Raw genomic sequence first — 20,813 nt, 5'->3', positions numbered from 1 at the left:
TATCCATTTTCCAAGCAGAACTGAGGGAATTGTGCACTCTCAAAATTTCTTTCTTTCGAATGAACATAGCCCATAGTTAATTTAACTGCTCGTAGAAGATGTTGCGCACCTTTCAGAGGAGAATTCAAAAGTTCTCCATCAGCCTAGCCAAAATGTATCCCTAAAAGATCAGCAGTTAGTCAGAAATTCCATTATTGCTTGTTAGATGATACTGTCGGAGAAAATGAGGACTGCAGATGCTGGAGATCAGAGTCGAAAAGTGTGATGCTGGAAAAGCACAGCAGGTCAGGCAACATCCGAGGAGCAGGAGAGTCGATGTTTCAGGCATAAGCCCTTCATCAGGAATGTGGATTATACTGTATGCAAATCATTTGTTTACCAAACAGCAAATGCAAGGGTCCAAAAACACTTGGAAATTAGTCAGTCTTTGTTTTATAACTTCAAAATTGTTAATTGCAAATGTGGTGGTGGTGGAAAAACGGTGTCTTTTCACTTTTGTACTTTTTAAAATTATGAGAATGAGTTGTGATAAAGTGCTTTAAGGGAGCACAACACATTGTGAAAAGCAAGTCATGAGACACTGATAGCAAGCATTGTTTAAAACAACAGCTTGAACAAGCAGGAATTGAAATTTAGGTTGGAAATGTACTGGGGTCAAGGAATTCTGTATTCAGATGGAGCTTTTGGATGGCAACAAGAATTTGGTCAATGGTCTATGGACTAGTGACCAGTTACCAATGACAAAGGCCTTTGTCTGCCAACAGCCATGTGATCGGGTCTAAGTAACTGAACAGTTTGGGTCTGGGAATGGCTAAAGAAGAAACCATTAGGTCTTCATCCAACCAAGAGCTCAGTCCATTCTCCACAGTAAGTCTCTTTAAACCGCTGGGCCACACACCACCCTGCCTCCAAATCATCTGGCTGCTCCATTGAGTGGTTAAAGTGCCTGTCTTGTAAACAAGAGATCCTGGGTTCAAAGCCTAGCAGTGCCTCTCTCTCACTTCAAAGAATCCTCAATTCAACTTCACTCAAATGCTACATTCTTCATAATCAAAGACTCCTCCCACCTCAATTTTATTCTTTTCCATCTGGCAGAAGATACAAAAATTTGCATACATGTATGAATAGGTTCAAGAACAGCTCCTTCCCTGCTGTCATTAGACTTTTGAATGGACCTGTCAATTTTTAAATTTAATGTTGATCCTGCTATTTGTGCACCCATAACATAATAATCCTTGCTCTGTTCTCTTACCTTAATGAACTCTGTATGGTATGGTCAGCCTGTACTGCACGCCAATCAGAACTTTTCACTGGACCCAGGAGCACATGACAATAATAAATCAAATTCTGGAACTCCTGAAGAGCACTACTTCCTAAATGGACTGCAGTCCTTCAAGAGACCAGCTCACCACTACCTATTTCAAAGGCAATTAGGGATGGACAATTTTTAAAAAAAGCATCTCAGTGAACAATTTGTATTTCACTTTTTTTTTGCATATGAAGGGTTGGGGAATGTAACTACACCGACGTGGGAGCATGTTGACTAGCGCCTGGAGAAAGCAAACGTAATATTAAAACAGAAAGTGCTGGAAATACTGAGCAAGTCCCACAGCAATTCTGAAGAGAGAAAAACAAACATAACCGCACTTCCGGAATGAATCTTCATTATTGCAAAGGATCTGTAACGTTAACTCGGCTTCTCTCTCCGCCTGTAATCCAGCAACTTGTTTTTTGTTTTATTTTGCATACGTTGCAGATGTACATCTTTCTGCTTTTGCATTGCTTCCCTCTTTGAAGAACTACAATTCCCGAAAGCCTCCCTTCTGCCTTGCGCCTATCCCAGGCAGGGTTAGCAGGGGGGGGGGGGGAGAAAGGCTGGCACATTCCCCTGTCAATCAAACCGCCTACAAAGGAGGAGAAGGAAGGTCATGATGACCGGTGCAGGTCGCTAGGTAGCAGAAAGTACACCGTCAGAAGTGACAGGCTGCAAAGGCAACTGAGCGACTGCTCCTTCCATTTCCCGGATTGGGTTTGCTTTTAAATCACCCGCAAGGCTGAAAAAAGTTGAATTGCAGAAACGTGGCAATGGCAAATACCCTCGTTTGATTTTTATTTTTGTAAAATTTGGGCTTGCTTGCTCCTTGACTTTGAGATTGAATTCCTCGTTGCAGTCAAACCCTGTCCTTTTTAAAAAATTATTTGCAGTTGTTGAAGCCTGTCCTCTTCTGTGTTTTGAGAAGGGGTTTGTTTTGCTTGCACCTTAATTCCCCATCCCCTGTTTCCTGTGTGTGTATAGTTTTGGAGGTGACGATGTGGAGATTGGCCACTTGCTCTGTGCTCTTCCTGCTGCTGCGTTCCCTCACCGCTCTGCCGTGGCCACTGCTCTGCGCCGCTACCTGCGCTCTCTACCTCGCCTCGGGAGGCCGCACATTCCTGGGCATCTTCTTCAAGACCATCCGCCGGGACGTGCAGTGAGTAACATTGCCAGCCCCCCCCCCCCCCCCTTCCTCCTCAAGGACGGGGAGGGACACTGGGGGTTTAATGCAGCCTTCGGTGCGTGGGCGAGGGAGGGTGGGGAAGTGTTGCATTTCAGTCAGATATTCCCCAGCTTGTGCACCCTCTCGAATGCAAGGGGTTGGGGGGGGGGGGGGGGGGGTTTAAAGCCAACAATAGCCCTCACCCTCTCCTGTCCGCCCCCCACCCCCCCCCCCCCCCCCGAGAGAGAGAGAGAGAGAGACACACACACACTGACCCTGAAAATCTCCCAAGTTCACATCTTTTAACAAAAGCAGAAATTGCTGGAAAAGCTCAGCAGGTCTGGCAGCAACTGTGGAGAGAGAGAGGGAGAGTTAATGTTTTGGGTAGAGTGAGCCTTCCTCAGGACTGATCTTTTCCCACCTCAGCAGAGATGTTTTTAAGCATGGCCGAGGGGACTTGAGCTCTTGTGTCCTGGTCCCTCCTCAGTTAGACTGCACAGCACTGCCCCAGTCAGGAGATGTTTATTGCACATCTCTGAGGGTGGTGGGACTTGAACATGGGCCTCCTGGCTCAGAAGTGTGGACACTACCACTGTGCCATGAGAGCTCTCTGGCCCTGAGGTAGATGTTTTCCAACCAGGCATGCTTTTGCAGCAGCGTAGTGGTTCAGCGGTTAGCATTATCTGTGTGGAGTTTGCACATTCTCCCCGTGTCTGCGTGGGTTTCCTCTGGGTGCTCTGGTTTCCTCCCACAATCCAAAGATGTGCAGGTCAGGGTGGATTGGCTATGCTGAATTGCCCCATGATGTTCAGGGATGTGCAGGAGAGGTGGATTAGCCATAGGAAGTGCAGAGTTGTGGGGCTGAGTCTGTGTGGGACACTCTCCGGAGGGACAGTGTGAATCTGTGGGCCAAATGGCCAGCTTCCACATTGTAGGAATTGCATTTACATGCCTGGGGAGTAGGTGGGACTTGAACCAGGGCCTCCCTTTCCTCTTTAGGCTGAGGTTGAGTTAACCTGACCTCCCATTGGTGCATCACTTCTCAAGGGGCATGCATTTGGGTGGTGAGTGAGAGAGAAAGAGGAAAGGTTTTATTTTTAACAACAAACACAGGTATAACTTGTGATTGTGAAGGTACTGGGAAAGAGTGCAAACAATATATAAAAGAATTGAGCCAAGGAGATGCAGCCCACGACCCCAAAGTGGGATGTCAAGCTTGGTTTGGGGTCATGCACTCTGAGGCAGATCTGTGGCCAACTCTCTTGCCTTCCCCACTGAGTCTTGTGCTTCCATCTCCCCTCTCTCACTGTAAACCATTCCATGGTGGGCAAGTTTCAAGAGTCGTGATAATTTCCAAATCTCAAAGTGGGCCCACAGCACGGGGGCAAAAATTGGGAAGTGCTGTGATACAGGAATGGCTGGATTGGCGAAGGTGGGATTGTTTTTCTTCATGAAAGAGGAGGTCAAAGAGTCATAGAGATGCACAGCATGGAAACAGACCTTTTGGTCCAACTCGTCCAGGCTGACCAGATATCCCAACCCAATTGGTTCTGAGGAGGTTCGACAGAAGTCCTCAATACGATGAGGTCAGGGCCTGAAGGGAGACACTGCTCCCCATTGGCAATCAGTTCCAGAACCAGAGAGAGTCTGGCTGATGAAAGAAGGAACTACGGGGGGGGGGGGGGGGGGCGTAAATTTTCTTGCTGCCCGAGATTGTAGCGGAACATTCAATAGGAATTTGGATAATTTTCCAAAGATAAAATAAATTGCAGGTTATGTGGGGAAAAGGCAGGGGATGAGATGAACTATAAGAGAGCCGGTATGAACCTGACAGACTAAATGGCCCCCTTACATCCTGTACCTGTTCTATGATGTGTGTCCAATGAACCCTGATGAAGGATGGGAGCGTGAAAGAAATACTCCGACTCCACCAACTGCAGGACATTCCGAAGTATCCACACTGTTGTAATGTAGAAAACATGGCAGCCAATTAACCCAGTAAGATCCCACCATTCCCATAACTTTGTTGTATTTTTTCTTTGTTTGCCCATGGGGATATGGGCGTTGCTGGGTAGGTGCCCAGGGTGATAATTGTCAACATCCCACAACCAGATCACTTGTTTGTTTGGACATTAGCTAAAGGCCAAATAAAAGCAAAATATTGCTGGTGCTGGAAATCTGAAACAAACCAAGACAATGGTGGAGAAACTCAGCAGGCCTGGCTGCGTCTTTGGGAACCGAGAGCGTGAGAGAGAGACAGATGAGGAGCTGCAGGATAAATGTTGATGAGGACACAGTGGCCTCTTTACCACTGTTTGACTCAAATGGTGTCCGCCTGGGAGGGCAGACAGAGACCCCCTATTTGCCTGAAAGGACAGCAGCTCCAACACTGTAGCACTCCTTCAGTACTGCACTGAGGTACCAGTTTTGTCTTCAAAAACATGGAGGTGTGTCTTGAACCTATAATCTTCTGGGTGAAGACTCTAGTGTATTACCTACTGAGCTGAGGATGTCTAAAGGCATTGTTGATACAGAAATTTCTCTTCGTATGTTCCCCCGTCAGCATGTCTTTGAAATACATGGCAGCAGACTGGCGAAGGCATTGGGTTGAGAGTGCGGCTCTGGAAAAGCACAGCAGGTCAGGCAGCATCCAAGGAGCAAAAAAAAAATCAATGTTTCAGGCATAAACCCTTCATCAGGAATGGCTTATGCCTTAAATGTCAACTCTCCCTGCTCCTCGGATGCTGTCTGACCTGCTGTGCTTTTCCAGCACCACGCTTTTCGACTCTGACTTTCCAGCATCTGCAGTCCTCCCTTTCACCTGGCCAAGGCATTGGGCAGGGTTTTGAATTGCAGTGGAGACGTTGGTAAGGTGGCCACCCATCATCTCCTCTTTACCCCTACCCCTACCCCCACCCCCACGCACGCACATGCCTACTTGGCTCAGGAGACTGTAGGAGCCCTTCCAACTCTGCCTATGAGGTGCCTGCCTCCTCCGAGAAAGGGGAAGGAGGAAGCAATTGGGTTAACAGTTGGCAAAGGGAAGAGAAACAGATGGACTATTGCAGTGCTGTGCTCGCAGTGCAGAAGTATCTGCAAACTTATTGCTCAGTCTGATGAAGATTGTCATCATATTTAAATACGTGGCACTTCAAAAATGGTGAGGGCAGGGGACCAACTGTAACACTTGAGAGGTCATTCTGTACCCCAGGAGCTTTAGTGTTCTGCCTGCTTATTCTCTTTTCACAACGCAAGGTTAGGATTTGGGAATGGAATAATTTCTCCAGGCTCATAGCATCAAGCAGTTCACGTCAAATAACAGCAAAAATGTCTATTTATATAACGCTGCTTTGAAGTGAAAGAACATCCCAAGGCTCTTCACAAAAGGAGGGTGACACTGCGCCATGTGAAGTTCATGTCCATGAGCTTGGTCAAGGAGGTAGGTTTTCGAGGAGGGAAGTTGAGGTGGAGAGATGGAGGGAGGAAATTCAAGAGTGTGGCGTCCAGACAACTGCACAGCTGCTAATGGTGGGATGGTTAAAACTAGGAAGGCACAAGAGGCCAGAATTATATACAGCGGTTGAATAGTAAAGCTCCCAGCCAGTGCACGCCTTCCTCCTTGCAGTCTGGCTTGCATTTGGTTTTAATTTCCGAGCAGTGATATGTGAAGTGTGAACATTTATATCTGCGCATTGTTGCTGCTGGGGGAGTTTGATGTCACGTTGAAGGGTTTGACTGTGAGCTGGAGATAGGGATAGGGTGCAGCTAAGGCATCTGAGGCCCTCCAAACCCAGCAAAGGTAGAATTAATCAGCTGCTGAAATCATCATGCTTTTGTTATTTCCTAGCTGGCCTGTTGCACTGTCAAGCTAGCTGGCCTCACTGCTTACATTTCACAACTTGGATTTGATTTAATCAAGCCTCCTACTACATCTGAACTCCCTCAAAGTCCTGTTCCCCCCCTTGTCCCTGCCTTGTGCATCATTTGATTCTAGTGCAGCCTTTTTAAAAATGTTCGTGTTGGAATCCCTCCTTAGTCTTGCCCTTCCCTACCCCCAAAACCCCTCGAGGAGCTCTGTGTACCTCTGACTCTGGTTTTTGAGCATCCTCCCCACTTCCACTGTCTATAGCTGTAGCTCTAAACCTCTGGAATCCTCACCTCTTGTTCCTCCCTCTAAGGTTCTGCTTAAAGTCTCCATTTTGATCTGGTTATCTAGCACGATATATCCATTTTGTCTCTATTCCAGATAAATATTGACAATGTTTCCATGAAGCACTTCAGGACAAGTTTTCTCCAGAGGTGCCATACAAATGCAAGTTGTTGCTGTATAATTTTATTTTGTGGGCGGCACGGTGGCACAGTAGTTAGCACTGTTGCCTCACAGCGCCAGAGACCCGGGTTCAATTCCCGCCTCTGTGTGGAGTTTGCACGTTTTCCCCGTGTCTGCGTGGGTTTTCGCCGGGTGCTCCGGTTTCCTCCCACAGTCCAAAGATGTGCAGGTCAGGTGAATTGGCCATGCTAAATTGCCCGTAGTGTTAGGTGAAGGGGTAGATGGAGGGGTATGGGTGGGTTGCGCTTCGGCGGAGCGGTGTGGACTTGTTGGGCCGAAGGGCCTGTTTCCACACTGTAAGTAATCTAATCTAATCTAATCTAATCTAATTTTCTCCTCCCATTGAAGGTCCCAAGGTCACTCTTTGCCTTGTGATATTTTGCCCAGGTGACATGTGTGCCTTTAGTTAAAAATCACACAACACCAGGTTATAGTCCAACAGGTTTATTTGGAAGCACTAGCTTTTGGAGCGCTGTCCTTCACCAGGTGGTTGTGGAGCAGGGCCAAGAGATACAGAATTTGTAGCAAAAGATTACAGTGTTATGCAACTAAAATGATTGTTAAGTCTTTCACCTTTTAGAATGTGTGCCTTTGCCAGTCTACCCGCTGGTAGATTGTTTGATTGTGATGGCTACAGCAGTTAAATAGCACCCTGAATTTGGCTTGTGTCCAAGTGGGGTCAATGTTAAGGAGGGGGAGCTGGATGAAAATGACAGGCAAGGAACGCCTAATGATTTCACTCCTCTTACATCCTTCCTCAAACCTCCCTCACACACCAACACTCAGAATTACAGACTGGCTTTTATGAGGAAGTCATTGGCTGTCGGTAACACCTCGTGGAGAGTACCGGCTAAATTCATGCAATTTAAGATTGTAAAGGCAATGCTGTTCATATGAGGCACTGAGTCACTTCTGAGACAGTGTCAAACCAGTCGCTAATGACCACTTGGAGAGCATCTAGTTACATACTAGCTACCAGTCAGAGTCACAGGAGTCTTACATCACAGAAGGAGACTGTTCATTACACGAGGACTGCACCAGACCATTGCAGAGTATTTTTATCCAAGTAATTGACCAATCCCCAACTGAACCAGCCTCCATCACATTTCCAGGTACTGCATTCCACAGAGGGTGGTATGTGTCATGGAATGAGCTGCCAGAGGAAGTGGTGGAGGCTGGTACAATTGCAACATTTAAGAGGCATTTGGATGGGTATATGAATAGGAAGGTTTGGAGGGATATGGGCCGGGCACTGGCAGGTGGGACTAGATTGAGTTGGGATATCTGGTCGGCATGGACGGGTTGGACCGAAGGGTCTGCTTCCATGCTGTACATCTCCAAACCTATGACTATGACTATTTGCTCAGTGAAAACTTTGCTTTTCTTTTCTCAGCTTAGCCTTGCGTTTTCTTTGTAACTCGCTTTAAGTCTGCGCCGTCTTGTTCATGTTCTGGTAACAAGTGGGAACAGTTTCTTCATGTGTACTGTATCCAGCCTGCTCCTGATTTTTAAGGAATTGGGAATGTCCGAAGGATGTTTGTGGCTGAGGGTTGTAAAAAAGTATCTGTCATACCAGTGACTGGGTTACATTGGGACAGTAGGGGAGTGCAAATGACCATGGCCTATGTAGCTAAGTGTGGCCAACTCAACCTAGACCATGGATTGAACTTGAGACCTTCCTGACTTGTATCAGACAGCAATACGTTGTGCAAAGTCTATTTTAATAATTCACCAGTACTTCATTATAGTCAAGGACATTTGCTTGGTATGTTCCTGAGATCAATTAGTCATCACATCCACATGTTTTCTGAGTGGTTGACAGTGTTTACATCATTAGCACGATTCCCACGTTGCATTTTAATATTGGTTACAGCTTTACCCACATTATGGAGTTGGAGGTCAGTGCCAGCTCAGAAATTTGGTTGGCTTGTTTGATTAAACCAGATTCAGCTTCTACATGAGAAGGCAAAACGTTACCGGGTGATGAGAAGCTGAATGAAGTACCTCCACAGAGGCTGGTATCCCATCACCTAGTCGGCCTTTATTTACATTTGGAGATTCCTTGACTCTGATCCAGCTCTCTGAGTGAGCAGAGCCTCTGACACTCCTGTTTCTATCTATCAGGCAGGGCTCCCTAATTGGACCAGATTAACAGTCCCAATCAGGGAACTCCTATTCTGAGGCCCACCTGGCTGACCTTCATCCTGCCCTGGGACAGATTGGAGGGCTATTTCAAGGGACTAACACAGGGATGATGGGCTGACTAGCCACCTTCTACATAGCTAGATTCTCTTCCAATTTCGGGAAGTGTTTCCTCTCTTTCTATTTTTATGCGTGTGTGCGCGGTGATCATTGTTCGTGTTCTCCGTTTCTTTTCATTTTTCTGTGGGATGTGGGTGCCACTAGGAAAGCTAGCATCTGTTGCCTGTGCCTCATTTCCCCTTGAAATGATTGAATTGCTGGGGCCATTCAGGAGTCAGCAAAGAGTCGTTGCTGTGGGCCTAGAGTCACGTGTCTGCCAGACCAGATTTCCTTCCCAGAAGGATTTTGGTGAACTAGGTGGTCTTTTTGCGACAATCCATGATGGTTGACATGGTCACTGTCACTAGGGCCAGCTTTATATTGCATTCCGAAAGAACTGCAGATGCTGTAAATCGGAGGCAAAATTGGAAATTGCTGGAAAAGCTCTGCAGCATCTGTGGCAAGAAATTGGAATTGCATTCTGAGAAAGGGTCACGCGAGCTGAAATGTTAACTCTGACTTCTGTCCACAGATGCTAGATGTGCTGAGCATTTCCAGCAATTTCTACCTTTTTCTCTCTATATTGTATTCCAGTTGTATTTAAATCCCACCGGTGTCGTGGGTGGGATTTGAACCACTGTCCCAAGAGCATTTGCCTTACCTCTGTATTGCTAAGATAATGCTCTGCTATCATCTCCCAAGACAAGAGACCTCACAAAAGAATTCTTCCATGGGATGTGACGGTCCCCGCCCAGGTCAGTATTTATTGTTCATGATGCGATCACCTCAAAAGCGTGATGATGATGAGCCATTTCCTGGAGGTGCTACTGCCTCTGTAGTGAGGGGGTACTGTTAGAAAGGGAGCTCCTGGTGTTTGATCCAGTGACGTAAAGAACAGTGATATACTTCCAAGTCCGGATGGTGTACAGCTCGGAGGGGAACTTGCAGGCAATGGTGGTCCCGAGTGTCTACTGCCTTTGGCCTTTGGAGTTGTAGCAGTCAAGGGTTTGCAAGGTGTGGAGTTGCTGCACCTTTTAACCAAGTCATATTGTCCTTCGCTTTGTTCCCCAGAGAGGCCGTAAAAGAGACAGACTCCGAAAAGTCCACGTTTGAAGGGTTTTAGGGCCAGTTTGATCATAGCTAACAGCTACTGTGTCAGGAAAAAGGCTTTCAAGTTATCACTTGTACAATGAAAGGGGACCGGCTTGTTCTCCCAGCTCAGCTTTTCTCTGGTTTGGTTTGGTTTGGTCTGGCTGTTCACTGAAAGCAGGCAGGCAGTTTTGAACATACTGGACCCAAAAGAAGCAGGTCCATGCTGACTCTCCTCTCTCTCTGACTTCTCCCCTGGAAGACCCTGGGTTTGATTTTACCTTGTTGTGCCAAGGGGTGTTTGTGGGGATTGTTGCAAGTATTGGGAACAGCATCATTAAGTTGGGATGATCTGTTGGGTTTTCGGGTAGGTTAGGTTAGTCTGTATTCTGTTCTCTTTTGTTTGTGTTTCATTTGGTAATCATGGAAATAAATTCTGTTTTGTTTAAACCCTTCTGGAATATCTGTGTTATACCTGCTGAAAGCAACGAGCAAAGATAGGGTGTGGGCTACTTTCTTGAAATGTTTTAAGGAGGCCTGGCCTGGTCCATAACAGAGGAGCTCGTACACACTGCTGCCACTGAAATAGAGAACATGGTGCAGGAGTCAGAAAGCTGTGGTGTTAGACAATATTCACTCATCATGTCTTTCTCTGTTTTTAATTGCAGACTGTGGAATTGGGGCTGACCACATTGGGAGGTGGACATGCTGGCAGGGAGGGTTCTGAAACTTTTGCTGTCTCACTGTGGTTTCCTCTTCCCCTTCACGACCTCATTGCTGATGAACCTCTTCAACTTCGAGCAGGAGTCCCCTCAGGCCCAAGACAGACATCAGAGCTAAATCTCAGGGAGTCCCTCTCCCACTGCAACTCCCAGGTCATTTCCTCTGCCCTGACGCTACTTTCTCCCCACCCCCACCCTCCTCTAGCTTATCTCTCCACGCTTCAGGCTCACTGCTTTTATTCCTGATGAAGGGCTTTTGCCCGAAACGTCGATTTCGAAGCTACTTGGATGCTGCCTGAACTGCTGTGCTCTTCCAGCACCACTAATCCAGACATCAGAGCTGGCAGCTTTCCTCGTAGCTTTCCTCAGTGGCAAGTTAAAGTTTCCTTTCTCTGTGTAGAGAAAGAGAGGACAGTGAACCTGACCCAGCAGCTTTCACTCCACACTGTCCTTCACCCTGACTCCCCCACCCAAATCTGTATTGAGACTGATCCACTGTTTCAGTTCAAAACCTTCGCTTCTCCCTATCAATCTCACTCTCACAATAAAACCCACATTTGTAACTGATGCTGTCCTTTCCTCTCCTACACCTTTTAACTCCAGGGAGTTTTGCAGAGACTGGGGCTCGACTGTCTGACAAAGGAGTAAGTGCTTCACACAAGTGTGGACACAAGACCAGTGCTTAACTTCGCCAACTTAAAACAAATATTCATCTGTTTTATTCCCTATAGATTCAGAGCCATACAGCACAGAAACGGACCCTTCAATCCAACCAGTCCATGCTGACCATAATCCCAAACTAGACTAGTCCCAGCTGCCTGCTCCTGGCCTATATCCCTCTAAACCTTTCCTATTCATGTACTTAAAAATATGTCTTTTAAACATTGTAACTGCACCTGCATCCATCACCTCTTCAGGAAGTTCTTTCCACACCTGAACCACTCTGTTTTTCAAAAAAAAAGTTGTCCCCCGTGTCTTTTTTTTAAATCTTTTTCCCCTCACCTTAAAAATATGCCTCTTAGTTTTGAAAGCCACCACCTTGGGGAAAGGACATCTGCTGTTTTAAGAAAGAAAGCAATGCAATTTCTAGTGCTTTTCATGACCACGAGGTATCTCAGAGTGCCTTTGAACTAATCAAGTACTTTTTGAAATATAATCACTATAGTAAGGCAGGAACTGTGACACTAGATTGATGGGGCTCGCTATGCGTAGTCACTAACGTGATAAAGGCGGCACGGTGGCACAGTGGTTAGCACTGCTGCCTCACAGCGCCGGAGACCCGGGTTCAATTCCCGCCTCAGGCGACTGACTGTGTGGAGTTTGCACGTTCTCCCCGTGTCTGCGTGGGTTTCCTCCGGGTGCTCCGGTTTCCTCCCACAGTCCAAAGATGTGCAGGTCAGGTGAATTGGCCACGCTAAATTGCCCGTAGTGTTAGGTAAGGGGTAGATGTAGATGTAGGGGTATGGGTGGGTTACGCTTCGGCGGGGCGGTGTGGACTTGTTGGGCCGAAGGGCCTGTTTCCACACTGTAAGTAATCTAATCTAATCTAATCTAATCTAATAAATCTGTAATTTGTCTTGTGATTTTGATTTGAGGAATTAATATTGAACAGAGAATGACCACCTTCTACTTATTGAAATAATGCCCTGGGATATACTGCATCTAGTGAGCAGCAGATCTAATCTGAAAGAAAGCACAGTCAACCTTGCAGTACTCCCTCGATAGTGCACCAGATTGTCAGGGGTTTGTTTTTGTGCTCAAGCCCTGCAATAGAACTTTTTTTTCACCTGTGGGACATTGGCATTGCTGGCTGGGCCTATTTTTTTTTTTTCCCTTCTCTCTAGTTGCCTCTTGAGAAGGTGGGAGTGAGCTGCCTTCTTGAACCGCTGCAGTCCACCTGTTGCGAGTTGACTCAATTGGAGGATTTTGACCCAGCGACCGTGAAGGAACAGTGAAATATTTCCAAGTCAGGATCGTGAGTGATTTAGAGGGAATCCTGGAAGGGTGGTGATACTATGTATCTGCTGCCCTTGTCCTTCTACGTGGAAGGGGTCATGGGTTTGGAAGGTGCTGCCTGAGGATCTTTGGTGAACTTCTGCACTGCATCTTGTAGATAGTACATTCTGCTGCTGCTGAGCGTTGGTGGTGGAGCTTGTGGATGTGGTGTCAATCAAGCGGGCTGCTCTGCCCTGGATGGTGTCAAGCTTCTGAAATGTTGTTAGGGATGCACCCATCCAGGCAAGTGGGGAGTATTCCATCACCCTCCTGACTTGGGCCTTGTAGATGGTGGACAGGCTTTAGATATTGGACTTCAACGTTGACTCCATGATGGGTGTTCTAGCAATGGATCTATATTTGGGACATGCTACCACAACCGTACTCTGTTCAGGCAGGATTATTAGGCAATAGAGTTTACAGTTTAATTGTAGGAAAATGTCAGCCATTTATTAGTGAGGCAAAATCTTCAGTTGTACTTCCGCCTGAGATTGGAATTCTTAAACCAGTGACAACCAATAGAAATGGCCAAACTTAACTCGATTCGCAGCCAGAACAGGAGTTCAGCACTGACGTCAGAAATATAACAACACTCCAAACTTCTCTTTTTGTTCCAAGCAGAATTTTTTTGGATTGTAAAATTCCGAGTTGGAAAACTCGGGATGTTTCTTGCTCAGCTCTCCCAGAATACTTCCAGGCACAGTGCAATCAAAGGCTATAGGGAATGGGTGTGTTTGGGAAGGATTCTGTGTGAATGACTGTGGGAGAGAACTAGCACAGCTGTGATGGGTCAAATGGCCTCCTCCGTGCAGTCCCCAGTTCTGTGAAGCTAACAACAGCTTGCATTTATATGGCGCTTTTAAATATTGAAAGTGACCCTTCACCTTGAGGTAGGATCCTGGGTGAGGGAGGTTAGAAAGTTTTTTTTTCTTCATTTCCCAAAGTGAGAGAGGCATTTAAATGATTCCACTAAGTGGGTGGAATGCTCTGGAATGAATCGGAGGTGAGGGGGCATGAGAAAAGGGGGGGGATGAGAAATGCAGGAGGGGCTGTCAAGTTGGAAGAGACTTACAAGATGGAGGACATGCTGAGATTGTGGAGTGATTCAAAGAGTTTGCTGAAGAGACTAAGTTCTGTGCCCTGGGAAATGTGGATCAGGAACATGGGAGTAAGAGCCAATCATTCGGCCATTTTTGAGCCTCCTGCAACATCGGTAAGGTCCTAACTGGCTTTGGTTGTGATTCTGTTCCACTTTCCTATTTGTCCCCTGCCCTTCTCTAACCAGGTCTCTCGAGTGTAGCAACCTGGCCTTGAATATGTCTGAAGACCCAGCCTCGACTACCCTCTGGGGAAGAGAGCTCCATATTCCAACAACCCTCTGAGTGAAAAGATTTCTCCTCATTCCTGTCTTACAAAGAGAGACCTTTTTTGTTTTAAGAACAGTGTCCCCTAGCACCCCCCCCCCCCCCACCCCCACCCCCACCCCCACCCCCCACACACGCATATGTACAAGAGGAAACGTTTTCCCGAAACCCTCCCTGTCAAGCCCCCTCAGGATCTGTCTTTGTTTCAAAAGGGTCACCTACATTTCTATAAAATTTGAGAGGTGGGCCTGACCTATCTAAACCTCATTCATAAAATAACTCCCCCCACCCATCCCAGGAATGAGTCAGGGGGGGCATAGGAACAGGAGTAGGCCATTCAGCCCATCGGGTCTGCTCCACCATTTAATACAGGCATAGCTGATTGAACTTTTCAGTGCATTTTACTCACATTGCCCCCAAGACTCTGTCCAGTACTGGTAATTGGAAATCTATCAATCTGTTACTTTAAGTATTCTCTCAGGCTGAGCTACCATGGCCCAAAGATGCCAAAGATTCGTCACCCCATCTCCATCTGAAATGGCATGACCCTTATTTTTAAATTGCGTTGCCTCGTTCTTGGACTCAAGGGTGTGGTGCTGGAAAAGGACAGCAGGTCAGGCAGCATCCGAGGAGCAGGAAAATCAAAGTTTCAGGAATGATGCCTGATGTAGAGCTTATTCCCGAAATTTCGACTCGCCTGCTCCTCGGATGCTGCCTGACCGGCTGTGCTTTTCCAGCGCCACACTCTCGGCTCTGATCTCCAGCATCTGCAGTCCTCACTTTCTCCTAGTTTTGGACTCCCAACTTTGGGGAAATGTCCAGGATTTGCAGAGCGTTTCTTTCAATGTAATGCCACCCTTAACATCCTTATTAGCCACTGATAATGCATGCTTCTCATTCACTGGGATAAACCTTTGTTGAGCGTCACTAAGTATCACCTTGAAGTTTCCTACTATAACTCTAGCTTTTTAACCTTGTTTCCCAACTCTGCTTTCACACTCTCCCCTTACTTGGGTTTTAAACTCCAGTCGCTGATACACACTCCTCTTTTCCAAACAGAGCGTGGAAGTTTGGATCTGTCACACCTTGAAACTAGTTGAGAGTGTGTTGCTGGAAAAGCACAGCAGGTCAGGAGGCATCAGAGGAGCAGGAAAATCAATATTTTGGGCCAGAGCCCTTCATCAGGAAGAGCTCTGGCCTGAAACGTGGATATTCCTGCTCCTCGGATGCTGCCTGACCTGCTGTGCTTTTCCAGCACCTCACTCCCGACTCTCCAGCATCTGCAGTCCCCACTGACACCTTGAAACGAGGCTACCCTGTTGCTCTTTCACACAGATTAACACCTCTGTTAACAAAGCCCACGACAGAGGAATTCCTTGGGGATGAGGCAATAGTTTGTGACTAATCTGGTGTCATATCAGTCTGTGTGGTTTACCTTCACTTCCTGTTTGAATGAAAATAAATCACCTTTACAACTGAGCTGCAATTAGTGAACGTGGTCTTTCAGAAAGGTCAAACAGACGGTTATCACCTTGTCTCTAGCCCAGGAGTATCTGGAAATGTGGTGAAAATTTGCGCGAGTAGCTCAGCAGGCCCAGCAGTATCTGTGGAGAGAGAAAGCGGGGTTAGCATTTTAAATCCAGTGACCCCCCCCCCCCCCACCTTTTTGACCGAAAACCTCTGAAGCTGCCAAGTTGAGGAAAAAAAGTCTCCCATTGATGACGGCTGACATCTCTCACCTTTTTGATGTTGAGGAAATGAGCATAGCACTTAGACAATAGACAATAGACAATAGATGCAGGAGTAGGCCATTCTGCCCTTCGAGCCTGCACCGCCATTCAATATGATCATGGCTGATCATTCCTAATCAGTATCCTGTTCCAGCCTTATCTCCATACCCCTTGACTCCACTATCTTTAAGAGCTCTATCCAATTCTTTCTTAAAAGAATCCAGAGACTGGGCCTCCACTGCCCTCTGGGGCAGAGCATTCCACACAGCCACCACTCTCTGGGTGAAGTAGTTTCTCCTCATCTCTGTCCTAAATGGTCTACCCCGTATTTTTAAGTTGTGTCCTCTGGTTCGGCACTCCCCCATCAACGGAAATATGTTCCCTCCTGCCAGACTTGCTCTCTTGGTACAATATGATGGCTCACTGTTTCACAGCATCCCTACAGTGTGGAAACAGACCATTTGGCCCAACAAGTCCACACTGACCCTCCAAAGAGCAAGCCACCCAGACCCTTTCCCCCACTCTATTATTTGACTTTTATCCCTGACTGATGCACCTAACCCACACATCCCTGAACACCATCGGCAATTTTAGCATGGCTAATTCATTTAACCTGCACATCTTTGGATTGTTGGAGCACCCGGAGCAAACCCAGGGAAAATGTTCAAACTTCACACATTCAGTTGCCTGAGGCTGGAATTGAACCTGGGTCCCTGGTGCTGTGAGGCAGTTTCCTTCACATCTCGCTCATTGGTCGCTGTCTCTGTCTCCCACACTCTCCCTGGCCTCTAAAACCTTGTTTTCCCTCCAGTCTCTTCTCCTTTGGTACTTTGCTTCCTCTCACTGCACGCCCCCCCGAAGCCTGACCGAGAAACTTTGTCCCATGACGATAACACAGGTTAGCTGGCCCCCGGGGAATCAGAAAGGGGGCAGGAGTATAGAGACCTAGCAATGTGTGTCCGCATCCTATTGAAGGCAATGGGGCAGCTCAAATTAAGATGGTTAAAAAGGCATATAAAACCTTGCCTTCGTTAGCTGAAGGTTAGCAGATGAATAGGAAAGATATGCTGGTACTGTGTAAACACGAACTAGACTCTCGCACCAATGATGTGTACATTTACACCGGAGAGTGTGCAGAAATGATTTAGAAGGTGTTGCCAAGACTGGAGCTACTGACAAAAAGCTTGATGGGGGGTGGGGGGGCGATATTGTCATTGCCCCAATAATCAGAGAATCCCTACAGTACTGAAAGGGAGCATTCCGCCCTAATCCTCCAAACAGCATCCCACCCATTCCCAGCAACCCTGCATTCCCCGTGGCCAATCCACCTAACCTGTACATCTTTGGATTGTGGGAGAAAACCAGAGCAAACCCACGCAGACACGGTGAGAATGTGCAAACTCCACACAGACAGTCACCCAAGGCTGGAATCTAACCCAGGTGCCAGCCGCCGTGAGGCAGCAGTGCTAACCACTGAACCACATGCCACCCTGAGGATGTTTTGTGGATGGCTTTTGTAGATGTTTTGTTGCTACACATGATTGCTAACTTTTCATGTTGGATCATGATTAGAATCAACACTTAAATAATCGCGAGGCCCAGGTTAATGCTCTGGGAATGTGTCTTCAAATCCCATCATGACAGCTGGGGCAATTTAAAATCAATTAATCATCATCACTGGGAATTGGAAGCTAGTCTCTGTAATGGTGAGCATTAAGCTATTTTGATTTGCTGCAAAAATTCATTGGGTTCACTCATGTCCTTGAGGCAAGGAAATCTGCTGTCCTTGCCTGGTCTGACCTACACCACACCACTGTCGTTGACTATCAGCTGCCCACTGAAATGGCCAAGCCTGCCCCTTCAAGGGCATTCAGGGATGGCCAATAAACGCCAGCTTTGCTGTTGACCTCCACAAGAAAAATAATGGTTTTCTTTTTCCATGGTGTTGGTGAGGCAGAGTTGCGACTTTACTGGATAAAACCTTTAGTTTAATTCCAAGAGAATTGAATGGCCTGGATGGAAGAAATTAAGGGGTAACTGATTGTCCTTATCAGAGGGATCAAAAACCAGGGGTCAATGGCTCGAAGTAAATTGGTGGAAGGATTGTTGAGCCATAGAGATGTACAGCATGGGAACAGAACTTTGGTCCAACTCTTCCATGCCGACCAGATATCCCAATTTAATCTAGTCCAATTTGCCAGCATTTGGCCCATATTCCTGTAAACCCTTCCTATTCATATACCCATCCAAATGCCTCTTAAATGTTGCAATTGTACCAGCCTCCACCACTTCCTCTGGCAGCTCATTCCATGTACACACCACCCTCTGTCTGAAAACATTGCCCCTTAGGTCCCTTTTATATCTTTCCCCTCTCGCCCTAAACCTATATCCTTTGGTTGTGGACTCCACCACCCCAGGGAAAAGACCTTTTCTACTTTCGCTATCCATACCCCTCATGATTTTATAAACCTCTATAAGGTCACCTCTCAGCCTCTGCTCCAGAGAAAATAGCCCCAGCCTAATCAGCCTCTCCCTACAGCTCAAACCCTCTAACCCTGGCAACATCCTTGTAAATCTTTTCTGAACCCTTTCAAGATCAGAAAGGAGGAGCAAACTTCTTATTTTACCCACATGTTGAGGGTATGGAACCCTCTGCCTGGCAAGGAAGGGGGAAGACAGAAAGGCTGTTGATAGTGTGGTGCTGGAAAAGCACAGCAGGTCAGGCAGCATCCGAGGAGCAGGAGAATCGATGTTTTATTTATAAGCCCAAATACTCTCATTTTAAACTCCCCCATCTTGGGGGAAATGTCACTCCTATCTATATTAGATTAGATTAGATTACTTACAGTGTGGAAACAGGCCCTTCGGCCCAACAAGTCCACACCGCCCCGCCGAAGCGCAACCCACCCATACCCCTACATCTACCCCTTACCTAACACTACGGGCAATTTAGCATGGCCAATTCACCTGACCTGCACATCTTTGGAGTGTGGGAGGAAACCGGAGCACCCGGAGGCAACCCACGCAGACACGGGGAGAACGTGCAAACTCCACACAGTCAGTCGCCTGAGGCGGGAATTGAACCCGGGTCTCTGGCGCTGTGAGGCAGCAGTGCTAACCACTGTGCCACCGTGCCGCCCACGTGCCACCGTGCCGCCCACAATTTTTGTAAACCTCTAAAAGGTCACCCCTCAACCTCCTACGCTCCAGTGAAAATAAGCCCCAGTCTATCCTAATAACTCCAACCCTCCTTGGGACCCTCCAACCACACGGAATCAACGTGGATTTCACCAGTGTTCTCATTTCCCCTCCCACCCACCTTATCCCAGTTCCAACTTGGTATCGCCCTCTTGACCTATCTATCGTCTTTCCCCACCTATTAGCTCCACTCTCCTCTCTGATCTATCACTCTTTCCCCCCACCTTCATCTACCTGTCATATTCGCAGCTACCTTCCCCCACCCCCACCCCCACCCCCATTTCTCTCTCAGCCCCCTTGGCCCAAAAGCCTCCTTCCTGATGCATGAAACGTCGATTCTCCTGCTCCTCGGATGCTCCCAGACTGGCTGTGCTTTTCCAGCGCCGCACTATACTTTTCTAACTATCAAAGTAGAAAGTCTCAGATGTTTCCACATATTAACGGCCCCCTGTGGACTGTTTGTATCTTCACCACTTGCTTTCCGACCTGTCTTCATACTACCATGAAACTTGGCCACAGTACTGCCCGTACTTTAATCCAAATCATTAACATAGATCATGCATAGTGGAAGTCCCAGCACTGAACACTCTCTATCTGCTAGTTATAAATAAAACACACAATATTGGGGGAACTCAGTATGTGTGGAGAAGGAAACCGAGTTAACATTTCGAGTCTGGTATAATTTTATTACAGGTAATTTCGACTTGAAATGTCAACTCAGTTTCTCTGTCCATGGTTGCTACCAGACCTGCTGAGTTTCTCCAACAGTTCCTGTTTTCATTTTGTATTTGTAGCATTCAGTATTTTTCTTTCTTTTTACTAGTTAGAGTTTGCCAATCTGAAAACAATCCACTTGTTCTAACTTGGTTTCCTGTTGTTAGCCAGCACTTTAACTCTGTCTAGGGTGGCATAGTGGCTCAGTGGTTAGCACTGCTGCATCATAGTGCCAGGGACCCGGGTTCAATTCCTGCCTTGGACAACTGACTGTGTGGAGTTTGCACATTCTCCCCGTGTCTGTGTGGGTTTCCTCAGGGTGCTCTGGTTTCCTCCCACAGTCCAAAGATGTGCAGGTTAGGTGGATTGGCCGTGCTAAAGTTGCCCATAGTGTTCAGGGATGTGTAGGTTAGGTGGATTAGCCATGGGAAATGCAGGGTTATAGGTAGGAGGGTGAGTCTGGATGGGATGTTCTTCAGAGAGTTGATATGGACTTGTTGGGCCGTTTGGCTGTTTCCACACCATAGGGATTCTATAATACATTGCCCCAGCACCATGGACTCTTGTAGAATCATAGAGATGTACAGCTTGGAAACAGATCCTTTGGTCCAAGTCATCTCTTCTGCAATAACCTTTTCGGTGAGACCTCATTCAAATGCCTTTTTGCAAATCTACATATACGTCATCTATCGGTTTCCCCGAATCCACCCTGCTTGTTATATCCTCAAAAAAACATTCATCAAATGAAGTTCCCCTTTCACAGCACCGCATTGACTCTTCGCAGGAGGGAGGGGTTAGGCTGGGTAACTCTGACAAGCAGCACAGACCATGGGCTGAATGGCCTCTCTCTCTCGTCTTGTAATTTATTTTTATGATTTCAAGATTCCAAGGGAAAAGAACCTGCTGTAGACGCAACGCCAATAGTTGAAGAGTGTGGTAATTGGAAAAGCACA

At 47.0% G+C, this 20,813-nt stretch overlaps 1 protein-coding gene across 1 annotated transcript in view; it reads left to right on the top strand.

Annotated features, from left to right (window-relative positions):
- The first annotated feature begins 1,906 nt into the window (after positions 1 to 1,906).
- Positions 1,907 to 20,813, top strand: part of slc27a4 (solute carrier family 27 member 4) — a 61,196-nt gene continuing 42,289 nt past the window's right edge. The window contains exon 1 of the mRNA XM_072565793.1: positions 1,907 to 2,471. Coding sequence (XP_072421894.1) covers positions 2,311 to 2,471 — 161 coding nt within the window. The 5' untranslated portion in view covers positions 1,907 to 2,310. The remainder of the gene's footprint in view (positions 2,472 to 20,813) is intronic.

The sequence above is a fragment of the Chiloscyllium punctatum genome, chromosome 49 (genome assembly GCF_047496795.1).
Source record: "Chiloscyllium punctatum isolate Juve2018m chromosome 49, sChiPun1.3, whole genome shotgun sequence".
Classification (NCBI taxonomy): domain Eukaryota; kingdom Metazoa; phylum Chordata; class Chondrichthyes; order Orectolobiformes; family Hemiscylliidae; genus Chiloscyllium; species Chiloscyllium punctatum.
This window is presented reverse-complemented; position numbering and strand designations above follow the sequence as displayed.